The sequence below is a fragment of the Lepisosteus oculatus genome, chromosome 29 (assembly GCF_040954835.1).
Source record: "Lepisosteus oculatus isolate fLepOcu1 chromosome 29, fLepOcu1.hap2, whole genome shotgun sequence".
Lineage (NCBI taxonomy): Eukaryota > Metazoa > Chordata > Actinopteri > Semionotiformes > Lepisosteidae > Lepisosteus > Lepisosteus oculatus.
The window spans coordinates 3,867,721-3,885,884 of record NC_090724.1 but is presented as its reverse complement, the minus strand read 5'-3'; the positions used below and the strand labels follow the sequence as shown (position 1 = coordinate 3,885,884).

General features: G+C 43.4%; 1 protein-coding gene across 1 annotated transcript; it reads right to left on the bottom strand.

The window, feature by feature from the left end:
* Positions 1-584: 584 nt before the first annotated feature.
* Positions 585-17,135, bottom strand: pgpep1 (pyroglutamyl-peptidase I). Its single transcript, XM_006639947.3, has 5 exons — positions 16,488-17,135; positions 10,961-11,013; positions 5,808-5,924; positions 4,822-5,054; positions 585-3,819 (listed from the first exon to the last, which is right to left on the bottom strand). Exons 1-5 carry the CDS (start codon positions 16,519-16,521, stop codon positions 3,627-3,629), a joined length of 630 nt encoding a protein of 209 aa, XP_006640010.1. The 5' UTR covers positions 16,522-17,135; the 3' UTR covers positions 585-3,626.
* Between the last annotated feature and the right edge of the window lie 1,029 nt (positions 17,136-18,164).

Here is an 18,164-nt window from a genome sequence, read left to right as displayed (position 1 = left end):
GTCCTTTAGACCTGAAACTGAGGTCCTGACTATTGAGTCATGAAAACATCCCATGCCACTGTTTGCAAGTAGATGTTTAAACTAATGTACTAAATTCTATTGTCATCTCTAAATTGTGCTTAGTGGATTCAACTTTCCATGTCTACCTGATCTAATGTGCAGTGGGGCTGCTGGTGCAGAATAGGTACCACGTCACCCAAGTGTGTGCTTGATTAGGTCGTGTCCCCCAGTATGAAAGCAATGCATTTTATATGTCCAATTTGTAGCTTCCATCCTGCATTTGATTAAAACTTTTGGTGTAAACACTTTCTCAGCAGTCAGTCCCAAGGGATTATTGTATTTATTAAGGATTTGAACTTCTAGGTGACTGCTAATGTGGCTGTGATTTATACATAAATTGTCTTACAAGTACAATATATTTTGAAAGTGTCAAGAGACTTGGCAATTGTAAATACTATAATGAATTAAATGTAACGTCCCTTAGATTTACCCAGTTTTATGGTTGACAGGGTTACATTTTTCAGAAACAGTGGGGGTAACATACTGAAGCAGGTTTGGAACAGCACAAGACAAAGCAAAGAGACTGGAGAATAAAGAGTTTATTAATTTTTCTTCACTACAGGGGCCCAACATGCCCAGTTTTGTCATATTTTCTATTTTGATGTCACTTACAAAGACAAGATTCGGCTTAAAAGTCCGATACCAAATAATGGGAAAAATATACTTCCTTACAGTGGAATTGGATATAAATCTAGATGCCACATTAAAATATAGAGCACACAAAAAAAATCATTTCAAAGAAGGGAGCATTATGACAGAGGTAGGTACAGTATATACTGGAAAGAGCTTTTAATTGGGCCTGATGTTGAGGACACTCAGATTTTGACTAAGGTAACACTGGTGTTAAGTAGCATGGACAGCCCTTTCCAACACCCCAGATTATGTTTTGGTTTAAAAAGGCACTGTTAACAAGAGACATCCTTTACTGATGCATGCTTAATTGACACTCGGGGTCCCATGACACCAAGTTCTTCATCACGTAAAGTAGGCATTTTTTCTTTACACCCAAGGCAGTTTAACTATTTGTCTTTTTACACCATCCTGTAGGAAGAGGCAACTCTCACCACAGAACACACAGGCAGTGACAACCTTCCTTCCACAACCACACCCCCCTCCTCCAGTCACTCCCTCATTCTCTGATCAACATGGTTCTCCTTTACAAACCCACTACTCTTTCTGCATCATCTGCAATTCTAGAAACTGCTTCTGCTAGGCTCTTTTTAAGATCTTGGTAATTACACAGTGGCAGAAATGGAGTTTGCGGTCAAGGATGAACGGAAAAAGAAAAAAGGAAAATTTTCACCATGGGACAGTTCGTCTCACAAGTGACTTGTTTCCATCCGAATAAAATAAGTCATTACCGTAATGCACTGCTAATACAGATCCAGTTCTACAAATACTAAACCATCTTCAAGAGCAAAGAGCAGGTGTACAGGTCACAAGATTTCATTTGGCTGAATTTCCTTGTTTATTGATGAGAAGCTAAAAGTAGGGATCGGGTGTGTGACAGGCATGGTTTCTGCATGCAATCAAGAGCCAATCAAAATGAACTTTAATTTAAAATGAAGTGACAATACCTATCACAGACCAGTGGTCTTAATCCTGATTGATGCCAGTCACCCCAAATCCACATTTTCTTTAGACAATACTATTGCCGAAATGTAGAGCTGCTATAATGGACTAATTTATAAGTGACGCACAGTGCATAAAGCTTGTATTCATACAATCCGGAATTCAAAATGTCTGTAAACTGCGGCAGCAGTTCATTTTGATGGCCACGTTTGTATCCAAGGAAGAAATAGTGTCTTGCAAGCTTGGATTTTCATGATTGCAATCCTGCTCAGAAAAGGTGGACAGGCTTTCAAAAGAACATTGATGGAAACAATATCAAATATACAAAATCCAGCTGACCGATTAATGATTTGATGCCATTGAAAACGAAATGTTCAGAAGTTTTCTAGTATAAGGGGTTTATGATAGACTATCGCCGCAATAAAGGTACAATTCCACAAGGGGGAGCTATAAATTAAGTGTAATCATCCACAAAGATGCAAGTGCAAGACCTTGGCTCAACAATGAAGACAGCACAGTTCAAGCTAGTTTAAGGTATTAACAGCACAGTCAATATCACAGTCTTCAGATGCATCACAACAGTTGCTCTCCATGGTCAAATTAAGAATCTGAAATTTTGTTCTAAATAGGAGAGTTCTTGACCAGAGGAAATCCTGTCAAACATCTGTGAAAAACAAACACTTATCTATACCACACAGTTTTAAGGGTTCCAATACAACCATCACAATTTCAGAACATAACCCAATTACCCAATTGGAGACTTAATTAATGTAAACATTAAAACAAAGAAACCTGGAATTAGGAAAGTGATAAAATCACAACTGCACAGTTCAATATACTGTATCTAAGACGAGTGCGATTTTAAAATTAAAAGCATTTAAGGTTTATGGTCATACTGAGAGCAATCTTAAGGTGTTGTAGGAATATTCCTAGCTAAAGCCATTAATTGTAAGGTACAGTACTCTAGGAAAAGTGTCTGACAGTTATGAAAATTAAACACTACAGATTCAAAGTGAAAAATTCATGACCAGCTTGGTTTCACATTGCTACATGAGTTGAAGATCTGTTTGACATCTTGAATTTCTTGAAAAAATCTTGAAAAAAAACTCGATTTAAACCACCTTAGAAGGTACAGTACTGCTTCTTATAAAGAAAAGATCCCAAAAGTAAAAACAAAAATGCCTAGGAAACATTACAGATCACAGTCCAGCCTTTTTAACCAAGGAACGAATGCTGTTTTCACTAGAAAACCATCTGAACTGCCAAACTCTCCTAAAAAAATGAAGACCAAGCTTCTTTTCAGGAGGGAGGTATTGAAACACTTTTTAAAAGGAGTAATAAAAGTCTACCGATCATTTTTAGCAAATCACTGATTTTTTATGCGCACTACCAAATTAAAAAAAATTAGAATTTAAAATTATCCAGAGCCCCTCAGAAATAACTAACAAGATTAGTCATGCCCCCCCCCAGGAATTTAGCCAACATACAGGAAATCTAAAGTCTGATTTAAATAAAAAGACAGGCAGAAGCCAATCCTGAAAAAAGAAAATTCCAATACCACCAGTGAACAAAATACATAAAACACCAAATCGTAAGGCTGGTTGTTAGTATCTGAGTTACAGTAGCCTCGGGCAGGACAGCGAGCTGTGGGTCTTAATATTCTCAGTGGCACGTCCATCACGCCACAGACAGCACTGGAGACACGATCAGCTCCCTTCCAGCAGAAGGACATGAAGGTGGCTGCTCCTTTTATTCCTCCTCCTTCCACCATCTCGCAAGTACAAACGACCTGAAGGTCTCCACCTGTCCTCCCCGGGTTTTGGGACTGTGGAGGTACGCTGGTGTGGTGAAACGAGTGGGCTTCGGCAATGAGCTGTGGTGGGGGTGGGGGTTGGATCTGGGGGGGTGTGTGGGGAGGGGAGAAGGCGAGGAATTCACAGTCTGTTCGTTCTCCTAAGTGCAAACCGTCAAGCGGAGCTCCCGGCTGGCTCTCCTCAGTGCCCGTGCTGGCAGTTGATTTTGTCCTCGGCCTGGGCCAGTAGGTCCAGCATCTCCAGGACGATGGCCCGCAGGGCCCGGCCCAGATCTTCGCCGCTGTAGGGCTTGTCCAGCGGAGGCACGTGAATGAACGCCGAGCGCCCGTGGCTCAGGTAGAGCGAAGTGTAGTAGGTGTAGTCGCAGAGGTATCTGCGGAGAAACGCGTTGACAACTGACCTCAATAGAAAAACCAGCTTGGAGCACAAAGACTGTCAAAGCTCGGCGTTACAGCGCATTGTAGAAAGTACAGCGAAAAAGTCTAACTGGCCCAAACTTGTAATCAGTCTGCAGGTCCTACATTACATACATACAACCAAAGCAATCCACAAAGACTGCATTTAAAACATGGTGGTTAAGATTTCTGAAACAGTTTTGCAGAACCTAATTATCGCGAATCCTGGACCACCCTAATGTTAACTAATGTAGGCAAGATGTGCTAATCCGCACCTGTGGCGCTACATTTCCATGTGTTTTAAGGGTCACTTGGCAGTCATGATGAGCAATAAGCACACTCATTATGGTCACCTTCTAAAGCAGTCTGTTCCACGGATCTGATTGTAGTTTTGCTAAAAAACCTGCTCTATTGCAATTTTTGGAAAACTGATAGAAATAGTATGTTTTCTATTTTAAACAATTCATAGGCAAAATGTCTCAACATAGACCTAATCTTCTATTGTCTACTTATTTAAACTGGCATTTTGTTTTGTGAAATTAAGCAATGCCATTTAAGTGCACTGCACCACAGGTATGAAAGGGTACTGGCAGTGATTTCTAGGCATAAAAAACCCAACACATTCTAAAGATGTGGAAGTACCCTACGATTCCAGTCACTTTTGCATGAATATTTAAACATGAGTGAACATGGAGTTACCTCTGTCACTCAGTCATGTCTGTATTGTGCTGTTCTAGATTTAGATACAAACACAGAAGCTCGATTACACCCCAGTAACTATTCCCATTGCCTGAAATGCTTACGTCAAACGTCAGAGCCATCCGAACATCAAAGTAACTAATACACAAGCCCTGAGCCCCTAACAAACCAGCATCACTTCCCAGTTCTACTCCTCAAGCCTCCAGAAGTTGAGGGGGTCAGGCAGTACTTAAATGAGAAAAAAGAGAACTGCAATCCCGATCCCTGCTGTCAAGACTTACCTGCCAGCGTCTTTCGACACCGAAACGGCCACCCCCAGTCCCGAGGCCGTCACCCGCTTGCACACCGAGTCCATGTCAATAACGGAATCTATACATTCCGGGCCGCCCTCTACGCAGCACTGAGAATCGGGGCAGAAACTGCAGTTGTCCAGGCCTTTGTAGCCATGGTTACGGCCACATTTCTCCAGGGTAACCGTTGTCGCCATCCCCGAGAGTCCAACATGGACCACCAGCTGTATCAGACGAAGAAAGAAAAAACAAAATGCAAGTCCAGGCACAAACCCAATTGCCATCCTATCATCTACAAGCCGCCCATTCCCACTAAGATTCCCGTAACCCAGAGCGTATCCTGGACAGATGGGATGCAAGGAATCGGAGAGGCTGCGAGTTTCCTGCCATTTTTGTTTTGTAAAGAATGCATTTGTCTGTAATGGTAAATCCTCATCTGGGAAGCTGCGTGATAACGCATGATCGAGCCACATCATTTTTGTTAACGTTTCCCATAGTTAGACCAAACTCATTTAAGGCCGAGCCAAAACAATGTCTAGAACAAACATTTCCCAAATCTTTTGTTCGAATACAACCGCTGTATCTAAGGCGATTGTGTCCCCTGTTCATCACTCTATACACATTGCAATGTTTAATTCCATAAATACTACTACTGGGCCGCTGTTCCAGTAAAATAGCTTCTGCCAGAGCCACTGAAATGGAAGGGAGGGAGAGCAAAGGCCTTCAGTGCAACACAAGCCTGCTGCTTCTCTTGCCAAGTGTGCAACAAGACTGCTCGTCAAACACTTCAGAGCAGAAACACCATGGAGAAGAATCACTATTTAAAAAGCAAAAGTTCAGTCCGAGACCTATCCTGTTAGTTTGAGAAGTCTGAATTGCAGTGGCCCTCTTCCTCTCCTTGCTCATCTTCACTGTGTAAAACCCTTGTTTACAAGCATGCACTATAGACAGATGTCTAATGGGACTCAGGACCGTACTTGAGGATGGTACTGTTTCCATAGCGAAGGGACCAAGCTCTGGACTTTCTGATACTCCACGGGCACCTCATACACATGCAGGTCCACGTCGTTGCCAAGGCCTAACGTCTTCAGCTCCTGAAAGAAGAGGTCAATTCACATCAGCACACTGCTTTTCAAACCTTACTAGGACCCACAGGGTCAACTGGCACAAAATGAAAACAGCATATTGACTGAAGGTCAACCTGTGTTAACTAATGTGCTACTTTAGGACCAATTGCAACCAACATGGCCACTTAAGAACCACGCTTAACTGTTCTCAGCTGCAACAATCCCCAAGTAACAGCTGCTGCCCTCTAGAGGAGTGGAGCGGTGGCTCTGTGGCTCAGGATCTGCGCCTGTGACTGGAAGGTTGCCGGTTCACATCCCACAGCCGGCAGAGGAATCCTACCCCGTTGGGCCCCTGAGCAAGGCCCTTAACCCCAACTGCTCCAGGGGCGCCGTACAATGGCTGACCCTGTGCTCTGACCCCCAGCTTCTCTCCCTGTCTGTGTCTCATGGAGAGCAAGCTGGGGTCTGCGAAAAGACGAATTCCTAATGCAAGAAATTGTATAGGGTTAATAAAGTAACCTTTATTAAATGTAAAGTATACATTACATTATAGAGGTTACCGAAGTAGGGGACTGCCTAACCTCCTCTTCACATGGGTTCAGCAAGTCAGTAGTGTGCCAAGCAGAACACCGGATCACATTAAAACGTGGAAATAATGTCGTCACTATAACGCATCTTTGAATCCGTTGCCATTAACAAGTTGCTTTCCAGTCATACCACATGAATAGTAAACTTTAAGGTACGTCTATTTGCAGCTGTATGTAGAGCCTTTAGTATGCACTAGTGAATTTTCACTCTTTCCTGGGAAGTGAAGAGAACTGAAACTAAGGGAACACATTTAACTGGGGTGTAGGTCTTAAGTGTTCAACAGACTTGCTGTATTTGTCTACCGTATTGAGCCTCTGTACGGTTGTGGTTCTCAGGGGAAAAGGGGGACATTGAGAAATTGGGGGTGCAGAGAATAAGTTTTGTAGGTAAAACTAAGGGTACAATTCAGAAACTCTTATCAGCCTATTTTTGGAAGTGATCCGTGACAGTTCTACAGAACACTGTCCCTTCTCTGTCCTGGGGTCATGGAACAGCTGGAACATGTGGGACACCTCGGAGACAGAACAGGAGGCCCATCCAAGTCGATAGCAAGGTTGTGTAGGGCCGCACATGCTACAATAATGGTACTGCCCCTTACTGGACTGGGACGTGGACCAAATGAGAGGCAAGCAAAACTATTTAAAATCCCAAAGGCTCCCGAGGCCAGAGGAATGGCAATGAACTGAAATCGCCTGACAAGATCAGTTACAGAAGCCTGCTAAGTTAGAGCTGTAGATAATTTCTTTAGTGTAGATGTAATCCACTCCCACGTACAAGCACCTTATTAATGCCAATGAAGAAATAAAACCGCCAACGCTACTGGACATTAGCTGGTGCTTTTCGTAGCTTATTTAACTCCGCTGTAAAGAATATGCAGTAAATGCCTGTTAGTCATTTATCTCGTATCTATCTTGCTACTTCAAATGAGGAAGATTCAAAAACAAATTAAAAAAGATGCAAGTGCAACAGATGCAGCCCCTGAATAACGCTTCAATTTATACTATTTTAGATACAAAAGTAGCCAGTACATAAAACCAGATTATTGATGTTTGCTTATGGTATGAAGGATTTCTACAAAAATTCACATCAATGCAAATAAAAGTCCCTATAATATGATACATGTTCAAACCCAAACCCCCAACTGCTGTATTAGTTTGTTTTGTGACTAAATGCAATTGACTAACACAATCGCATTAGCACTTACATACTCTTTCTGGTATATTTTAGCATAAGTGCTGTTCTTAACTTAAAAATGGACACCAAGTTGTTAGGGACATTCAGTTACATATAAACATGAGAAAGTAATTATATATTAATGTGGCCTATGTATTAACTTACTGATCACATTAATTAAAATGATCTGATTCAGCCCCCTGAAGTTTGTGCCAATTAAAACAATGCTGAGCCCTCAGAGGAGAGCTGAGCAAAGTTCAGCTGGTCTCCAACTTTGTTCCACACGTTTTTTAATTGGAATAGAGCTCAGAGCTGAAGATGATCTCCTGATAGGAGGACAGCTATGTGCTTAATCCCAAAGTTTGTTGCAATTGAGTCTTAATGGTTATTCATTTTCGGGATGCGCAGAATGTATACTTAACAGCCCAAATATTACAAAACAACCATCAAATGTGCAAGAACAGTTTGATCAGGATAAAGGATGTTTTCTCTCAATACTTTGAAATATGACAACGATCCTGCAAGCAGACTTGACAATTTTATTTTTTTAGGGAACAGATACAACCATTTCAAGACAAATGGCACAACCATTACACAACCATTCTTTTACAATACAAATACACATCATACATGAGAACTTAGGCTATTCTTATATTTCCTTAATATTTTACATTTTAATCAAATATACAAGTCTTACTTCTTACCGAACTATATACATTTAAAATAAGATGCATACGTTTAATTTATAAAAAGGGAGAAAAGTATATAGATATACATCAATTAAAGTTTCAATTATTCTGTATTTCAACAAATTGAAATTTTAAGGCTCATTGTCATCTCTGGTGATTGGGAGATGATTTATGAGGCCCAAGTGCAAACTTAGTGTTTTCAGTGGGACTGAGCTCTGGGTATTGTTCTCGTGAGGGATAGTGACAAACTGGTCTCACTGTCCTCACACCCGCCACACCCTGAAGGCCTATCCATTTCCCTAGGGCAGGGCTAGCAAACTCTGGTCCTAGCCAGGCATACTCATGCAGGCTTGGAACAGGAATTAGGGTTGCTTACTCATTTAAGTCAGAAATGATCAAATATGGTCTCAAAGCTACTGGGAAACAGCATTTAAACCTTCTAAACTACCTTTTAAGTGTTGGTCAATTAAGAGATTGGGGGGAAAAAAGGGGTGCCAATGTTAAGAAATATATGGTTTAAGGGTGATCTATAGAGCCTATGAAATTGTGCCTTTCCAGGACCAACACTGGACATCCCCGATTTAGGGACCGTTAACGTTTCTTTACAATTCCTGTTAGAATTTTTAAATCCGCAAGCTGACGCATACAGTAGCTTCTCGGTTTCACTTGAAAAAATTTATCTTGCCAAGCTGTAGACTACAAAGCCAGGACGTTAGCATTTCTGTTATGGAAAAGCATCAGGTCTGTAACCCTGTAACAAATGGTGTGCTTACTTCATTGTAAAAACCATCACATTCTCCAAAAATAAAACTTTAAAAATTTAAGAACTATTAACCAGGATTAGTGCTTCATTCTAGCCTATGCTAAACATGAAAATGCTTTTAAGTTAATTCTTTCAAAGAATTTTACAGTCTTTTGGAAAACTCAATGACTGGAGGCAGGACAAGTGAAGAAAGGTTTCCCAGTGCAAGCTGACCAAGAGACCCCAGAATAAGTGTAAAAAAAAAAAAGACAAGTGTTTTGAGAAACTCAAATTCTTGGTTCTCGAGTTAAATTAAAAATGCATTGTTCTTTAATAGTGTCATTAATTTTATTCAAGGGCCTTGCAAGTTTATTTCTTTGTCATTTTAGGTTTAAAAACAAAAAAGCTTTGCATTTTAAGTAGACAAAATCTTTAGCTCCAAGAGTGAAAGCCCCCAAACCAACACTCATTCTAATCCCCAGACAGCACAAGTCCCAGCCTCAACACCCTATAAATATTGAAGAGGGGGGCATGTTTGACCAAACCCCTGACCCCTCCACAATGCAGCCCTTTGTTTGCATTTAATATCCCTATCAGGTCTGTCTAGACACCCTGACAACCATTGTCCCCCTTCTAATTTCCAATAAAAGGCAGACCCTTCCTTCCCCCAGCTTCTCCAGGCTCAAAATTCACCACTTATGATGTCATCCTGCTCAGCAACAGATCCGGACAAATGTCCAACACAGGGAGCCACGCTTTCAATTAAGAGCACTAGCTCTCCCTCCCCCACTTCCAAATATACAGGCAGTCTTATTGTTAAATGACTTTTTACGCAATTGGAACACACCAGCTTCAATCAGACTGCTCCTTAACACCATAAAGCAAAGCCATGCCTCAAGCCTTCTTTAATCACGGGAATCTGCTTTGCTGCGTACAGTACAGGCCACAGCAGAGAGTAGTGGTTCCAGCACTGGATCGAACACTGGGTCAAGGGTTCAAATCCAGGGTGGGACAGGGCTGCTACTGCAGCAGCCCTGAGCGAGGCGCTTCACTCAGATGGCTCCTGGCTCCAGTCCTCGCTCCCTGCTGCAGGACGGCAGGTCATTACAGCAAATGAGAACTTGTTTACTTGTGGTGGAATAAAAGAATTAATCTGCACCTGTAATGCTTAATCCTAGTAAGCACCAGAAACAAAATGCATTACACAAGTCTGATTCAAGTGGCACAACAGCAATATCTCAGCAGATATTGGACCACCCTGACCTAAGCACCATTTTCACCCCCCACCCCCTCCAGTTTCTCTTTTCAAATGCAGACAGAGACCTGTAAAAGCAGAGTCCGGAGCTAAGCCTCAGTGCTCTCCAGTCCATAGAGAGAAACGAGTCTGCACTATTCATACTGTGGAACAGGAGTGCAAGATTTAAACATACATTTTAACCTCTCGGCTGGCTAGATCCCCTCTGAAGGTCTGAAGGCTCCTACAATGAAGTTTACAAGTGTGAACACGCAATGGCACTGGAAAGAGTCTCAGATGTACGGACTCTGGCAGGATTCTCCTCTTTTCCAAGTTATAGAGATTTTATAAACAGCTCTCCACCTGGGAGAAGAATTAATGAAAACACTTTAAGGCTTAACTGGACCAATTTCTTTCTTCTGTACTACAGCTTTAGCTGCAGATGAAGAGGCAACCTGCTGAACTCCGTTCCCTAAGGGAAATCCTGGTCTGCAAATGCTAAATATCTGTGCATTAGTGCAAGTGCACTTATTCATACTGAAGAGAGCCAAGAGAAACATAGCAGATTCACCCAAGCTCAAGTCTGGGAGTGTTTAAGAAGTTGCTTTTCCTTTAACCTGCACCACGAGTTACATACCTGTACAGCCACCCAGCTTGCATTAACTGTATGTTCTCCAAAGGGTCCAAATCCTGAAAAAAATAAAAACAGTTTTGAATCCCCAGCTAGGGTTAGCATTCCCACACCACTTGTTTCACACTCAGTTCTGGGTTTTGGGTCCCAAGGCAACTTTTGGTCAAGTGATAATCTGCTCCTACCTGCAAGTTTCTTTCAGAAACACAAGCTTACTGAGCACACGCTGCTTGGAAAACGCTTCAGCAAATTACTTCACCCTAACATTGATCCTCAAACCGTCTCGTATTATCAGCAGATGGCACTCTGAAGGAGGAGGAAGCACCAGGGTTGTTTTCCTAACCTGAAACAGGATAAGCCCAATGTAGCTGGAAGGGCAGGAGTTTAGGAATTCGTACTTGTAGTCTAAAGGTTGAATGCCACCATCCATCATCCAGTGCAGATTTAATAAGTAACTTTTCATTATTCATTACATTCGCCCACACATCACAGAAAGCCTAGCAAAATCTCCCACCATGCAGGGAAAAGTCAAGGTCTTTGAAAAAGTCTTGCTGACAGAAATAGAACTGTTTTACCTCTCGCAAGGCAAAACCTGGGGGGGATGAACCAGGTGTTCATGAGACTCCCTTTCCAAATTTCAGAACCAGGTATTAGCTTGACCTGAAATGCCTAGCAAGCGTTTATGCAAGAACTGTCAATGTTGACTGTCCTAATGCCAAGTCAAATTAACTTCACCTCTCCAGTCTCTCAAACTGCAATGGCGTTTAGGAGTCTCCTTATCCTTGAACAGATTCCTGTGCATCTCAAGTGCTGGAAAACCGTTCACAACCTGGCATGAATGACTAACACGTTGCACGAAACCTCAGCTGTGCAGCGGCCTTTCAACACGGAAACGGAACTCAAGTACAATGTAGCATTAATCTCATCCACACCAGAGGGTCCATTCACGTCTTGAGCAGCAGAACTCCCTCGCACTCCCTCCATTGCACTAGCGATGTTCAATTGTGTGGCCCTTTCCCCATATGAATGCTTCATTGGCTTAAATTTAGACATTTAACTGGGGAAAAAAAAACATTAATTTTTCAACATTTACACCATCCTACATTTTAAAACGTGGCACTTTCATTAAACCAAAGAGCAACTACCGTCTTTAGGCACGGGTCATTTCCTTCGGCTGTTGGCAATGCCCAGAACAACCTGCAGAGAGAGACAAAATGCCCCACCTTTACATCCAGAGTTATTTTCCATCAGACCACGGATCTTTTCCGCCCAACTTTCACGTTAATACCAAATCCGTATTTTGTCATTACGAATCTCATTCTCAAGCAACTTGGCTTGGTTAGAGGATTACTGAACAGTTTTCAAATCAATTGCCGAACACAAGGCAAAAAAAGTTCTTACCAAACATCTGCTGCATTGTTCCCTGTAAGTGATGGAAGATATCAAGTCAGACCGATTCCTACAGGACCACAATCAGATTTACCATTATCAGCCATGTGCCAACATTAGGGACAGCAGCAAAAGCTCTTCAAGTTACTATACCATCTGCAGAAAGGCTCAATAAACACAAAGGGAGCTACCGTTTCTCTCCTAGTAAAACAAAGTTTTACAGTTCCACCAGAACTAGGTGTGGTGATCATTCTTAAATGGCTAATATGAAAAACTGATGTAGACTGACTGTGTTTTTGCCAGACATAAGACAAGCCTCTTCATGTCTGCACTGCGCTCCAATTTCGCTGTATGACCATACAATCAGAAAAGCTGATTGTATGTGTTGTGCCGTCAGGAATTACTCAAACTGCTTTTCAGATAAGCTAAAAGCACATCGTCTTATCCGTGCGTCGTTCAATAGCAGGATGCAGTCACCCCCCCACCTTCAGGTCCCTGTCAGCAGTGAAGAGTTCAAGAAATGTTTTGAAGGAGAAAATCCCAGATCTCCCCTAAACCGGAGAAAGAGCAGCAAGTTGTGCCTTTCCTTGAACTCCTCTCCAGGCCAAACCGGCTGTCGGGCTGGGCAACTGTGGCACTGCGACAGCAGAACAAGGCCTCACACAGCTCTGGAAGCACACTGACACTTTTCCCTTCTATAGCAGTACCCACTCCTGAAAAACACAAGACTCTCGATCAATCGGCGTCACAGGAGTATGGAAAGCCAATTTCAGGCCAAGCGCAGCAGATGAAAGGACAAAAGGAGAAGGCTCGGTCTAATTGTTTCTCCCCTGTGGGGTTTCTCTTGGAAAAGGTCTAATGGACAGTCACATGCCCACAGCACAGAAATTGCATGATTTACTGAAAGGCAGGCCAGACCACACCACACCCCACTCTCATGAACAATAATACGGCATTACAGGAAACAGCTCCATGTGCAAGGGAAGCCTGTGTTTTCCTACAGCGTGCCAGAGATCCATGCCAGAATGGTGCCCCCCCCCCAGAGCAATGCTTGCTCAGAGATGCCTTTTCTCACTCAGATATTCCGCAGTCACATCCTCCCTGGTCACCCCAGACACGCTGGGCTACTTGGGTAATGGGTCCATCCAAGTAAGTCTCTTTTCTTTCTTCTACTCATTCCTGCTAATTGCAGCAGCGCACAAGACTGAAATACTTTGGAGAAAGGAACTCGCGCTGTGGCACACCATTTTCAACCACTACGGCTGCTCCTTATTCAAAAGACAAAAGAAACTACGCAATTCATTGGGAATTCCTGAAAAGCATTGTATGGATAAAGCATGACAATGGAAGGGTGGTTTATTTATTATATTCAGGTTATGAGCACATTTTCATTTAAATCAACATGCCTCCCCAGTACCTGATACAATACATAGGTTTCATGTGTGAAACCAAGACGCTGGCTTGGATAAGCACAACAGTCCTGCTGTCGACCGACTTGGGAACCTTTTGGTTTAGCTGTATAAAACAAAAAAGTGCCTCTTACAGAGCGATGAATACACATTTTGATGTAAATAAACATTGTATATTTTAGCATACCCAGCTTCACTGAAGCAGTCGCAGCACAGTTCAAAACTATCCTGCTCTTACTTAGCAGTGTTGTACTGTTCTTCTAGGACTAGTATAATAAAACCAAGCAGCTGGGCAGCCAGTATTGCCCAGAGCTAGTGCAGCTCAAGAAAGTGTTTCTAATTTAGATTTAATAGGCTCACACATCAGCACTTGGTACAGGATCTGGAATAACCCCTGCTGGAATGCTGCTGTTTATTTCTGTCACACTGATGTTCCCAGACAACGCAACTTCTGCAAACAGAACGTGCAACACAGCCTTTGCGGTGTTGAAACACCAAATCTGTAAGGAGGAAAGCTGATCACTGTGCTTTTGGGTTTTGACCTCCAGGTATGCAGAAAACTGGCAACGCTCACTACCCAGTCCCAGTGTCGGGCAACAAATCTCTTAACTAGTTTACCTTTCAGACAGACCTATTACGTTGAGATTTTAAGCTGTAATTTGCATTATATGTAGCGTTGACCTCAAAGCATCCTTATTCCCACCTTTGTGTCACCCAGAAAGTTTCCTAGCAAAATGTCCTCATCCATGAGGCCTTCCCACAGGGAATACAGGAAGCCTTACACTAAATAAGGAACTACTTACTGTTTTTTTTTCCATTGGAATCAGCTGACCAAGTGAAACCAAGCAGGATAATGTTACAAAACTTTTTTTTTTTTCCTGAGCGGCAGAGGCTCAAAATGAGAATTAAACTGGTTGTTACATGTTCAGAATGACATCATGCACTTTGTGCACTGTTTGACCCTAACCCTCAACACCCTCACCTTGGAGGGCTTTTCTGAGCTGCCTTAAGCTACAGTAAAGGCTAATTACCCACTTGAAGACTTTTACTCACTAGCAAGGTGCTTGATTGGAAAATGTGCAAGCTTTCTTTCTACTTAGACCTTTGGAATTTTACACTTCCTTTGAAGTAACAGTTCGAAGGCAGCCCCCAATGTGTTTTAAGAGCTGAAAGCACGCCACAGTGTTCAAATTAAATCCTATTAAGTCAGTTAATGGTTCGACAGAGTAAATGAGAGCTTGTCCGGAACATAAACAGCAGGCATGGGGTCACGCAGACTGGGAACCCCTGAGCTAAAGCAGAGTTCACTAACCCTGGTCCCAGACAGCCCTAGTACAGAGGGTCTTCTACGACACTTCAAATGGCCAGCTGTTCAAGGCCAGGGCAGAAAAGCTCAACTAGTCAAACTGGGCCTTAAACCCGTCCCGTTTTTACTCGGATTTTGCAGTGCGGCGTTGAAGAGATCTCGAAACCCAAACGTGATGTGAAGGAGTACCCCCCCCAACTTCAATGAGCAGCACTAAGAGAAATCCATGTGAGGGGGGGACGGAAAACTGCAAAGTGATAATTAAACCTCGTCTTCAAAAGCACCCACACACGACAGTTTCTCCTAGTTCAGGAGCGTAAAACGGAACTCGTTTGCAAATTTAGAGCAGATCTCCCCACCCCACCCCCAAAATCCAGGTACCCAGCAGGTCTCGCTTAAAAGAACCGCACGTTGCCGCGGAGCGCCGCCCGTCAAAATACAGATTTGGCTACAGTAGATGTTAATTGTCACTGGATAAAATCGACAGTGCCGTTCAAAATGGCACATGCACCGACCCCGTACGTATCCGTGCACGGTAGAAACGGCATGTGGAGGTGCTGGCGAGGCTGAATGAGCATGGACCCTGCCTTAGCTGAATGCCTTCATATCGCGCCGCAGAATTAATTGGCCCCTAGTTTCTCACGGGGACTAAGCGGGGTCTCCGTCTGAGGAAAAGGGTGGGGAGGAGGGGGGGGGTACAGAGGTCGGCAGCTGGGTTGTCAGCCTCTCTTTTGTCTGCGGCTCTGTTCCCAGGCAATCTGCATCTCTTATCTGTCTGACCCGGGGCTGCCACGGCGCTTTGTGCGATGAGTGAGAAACGCCAACCAGCCAAGCATAGGTGCGACACCGCACCGCCGAGGAACAATAAAAACCTCCGCGAACCGTGCGGGGGTGAAAGGGGAGGCATTTTTGGGTCGCGATAACGCCGAGACAAAACTTGCAGGACGCCAGTCCACCCCCCCACTTACCCAGCCAACTTTCCTCTACTCTTATATCAATTAAGACACTTCTGAAATTACAATACGCATCCGGCGAGACACACTGTAATAAAGTTAGGATACGCCGATAACTTTAAAAAAAACGCATGCATATGTTCGAGTGGGTGAATTTCTAAACAGCATGAAGAAAACGCAGACAACGCTGCCTTGAAACGTCAGCTTCTCCACGGTGATATGTAATAAGACGGTAGCATGCAGTCCGAGGGATTCAGCCCGAGCGGGGTGCTATCGCTTAACTTTTTTAAAGCGGAGAACCGGGGTAACCGCGAAGATGACGGATTTTAAACTTTTTTTTTTTACAGAAAATGAAACTCGCACCATCGGCATACGTCTCGGCTTGTTCTTTGCCCTCCTCCGCCGCTTCTGTATCCACTAAGCTCGCCTAGGCACGGCGAAGACGAGAAAAGACCAGAGAAAGTTGACCAGCTTACCTGTGACTACAACAGTCCGCTTGCCGTTATCCATGCCTGCCCTCCGGAACGTGGAGAAAGAGAAACAAGGACACCCTTTTAATTTACGTGGGGGTTTAACCCGGCCTCACCGAAAAAACACCGTGCTTCGCTTGCTTTCCCCGGCTGCCTCACTTTCTGGAGTCAGGCGTTTGCAGCTCCTTTACTTGCTCTGTCTTTCCTCGCCTGTTCCTCTTTCTCGCTTACGGGCAGGCGGCGTCTGACGTCGCCACGCTCGACACCTGCATCAGCTGATGACACGCAAACACACACAGCAGGGACACGTGGGGTGCCCGCAAAGCCGGGGAGGAGGAGGAGGAGGGGGGCTCAGCCGACGAGATGCATGCTTACTCATCGGGTTACACGCTCGCCAGGCGAGAAGGGGGGTCGCGCTGTGACCGGACCGGTAATTATGTTCTGCAGACGATGCGGTTCCCATGGGTGACCAGATGTCTAGATGTCAAAGGCACAGGAAAAAAAAAACCCAGACAGCCCACTCTCCTGAGAAAACCCAAAATAATATGTGCTCAATTACGGAGCTAGACACGAGTAAGCGGCCTCTGATCCTGGACTGTCACCACTCCTGGTTTTCATTACCTCTCAGACCGTAATGATTTAATTGAACCAATTAAGTGCAGAACAATTGCAATCACCTTAACCAGATGCGAAATGAAAGGTGCCACTAACAGCTGCAGGAACTGGGGACTCCAGGTTCGGGGGAGACAGGTGAAAGGCACTTGGGTAAAACTGCCCTTGTATCACATGGTGTCAAACAGACAGGAAATGGCAAGCCAGGATTAATACAACCTGGTCGGACTGTTGTAAAAGTGCCTGCAGTTGCATTTCTTCACAGGCAGGAAAGCAAATTCTGCTAAGTTGGGTAGACTAGCAACAACCTGAACAACTATAAAGAACAACTGTGGTCACACAACATGTATAACACACAGACATGATATAAAGAAGTCTGGGGAGAGCCATTCCTCACAACGGCATTTGCAAACAAGCCTGGGCAGAAGGACTAAATCCGTGCAACAATGACTGATCTGCTTTTACAATAATCTTTTCTCACATTTGATTGGCACTTTGCACTTTTTTGCCATTTTCCCAGGGTAAAGCAAGATGTGCGATTGTAGCCAAGTATGAATTCAGAATTAAGTTCTGTATGATTACATTGATAGCAATATACTGTATAATAGCATATGGGTAATTACATGCATATATACATACATATGTGATAATTAAAGGCAGCAAAAGGTTTTTATATTTTACTAAGGCAGGAAAGTTGGTGTGTTCTTTAGGGAAAGAAATTGTAACCAAGGGGACTGCTGACCGTGAAATATACTCGCTTTGCTTCCAGTCTCTAACAGATGTGAACTTTTTTTTGTATGTTTTTATTAATGAGAACACAAATCATTCTCATCTCCCATTCCAGTGATCACACAAACTGGCCCTGGATGGGTAGGAGACAGTGAATCACATCTAAATGTCAGGTTCATGCATTACAATATTAGCTCTAAAGGTTTTGGCTTAAATCACTTGCCGATTCCTAATTTGTCCTAAAGGAGGACCCCCCCACAAAGTGTAATAAAGCGGGCAAAAAAAAAAACCAATATTTTTTATAATCGAGATCTCACATGCTCTGGTGTCGATTGCTCATGT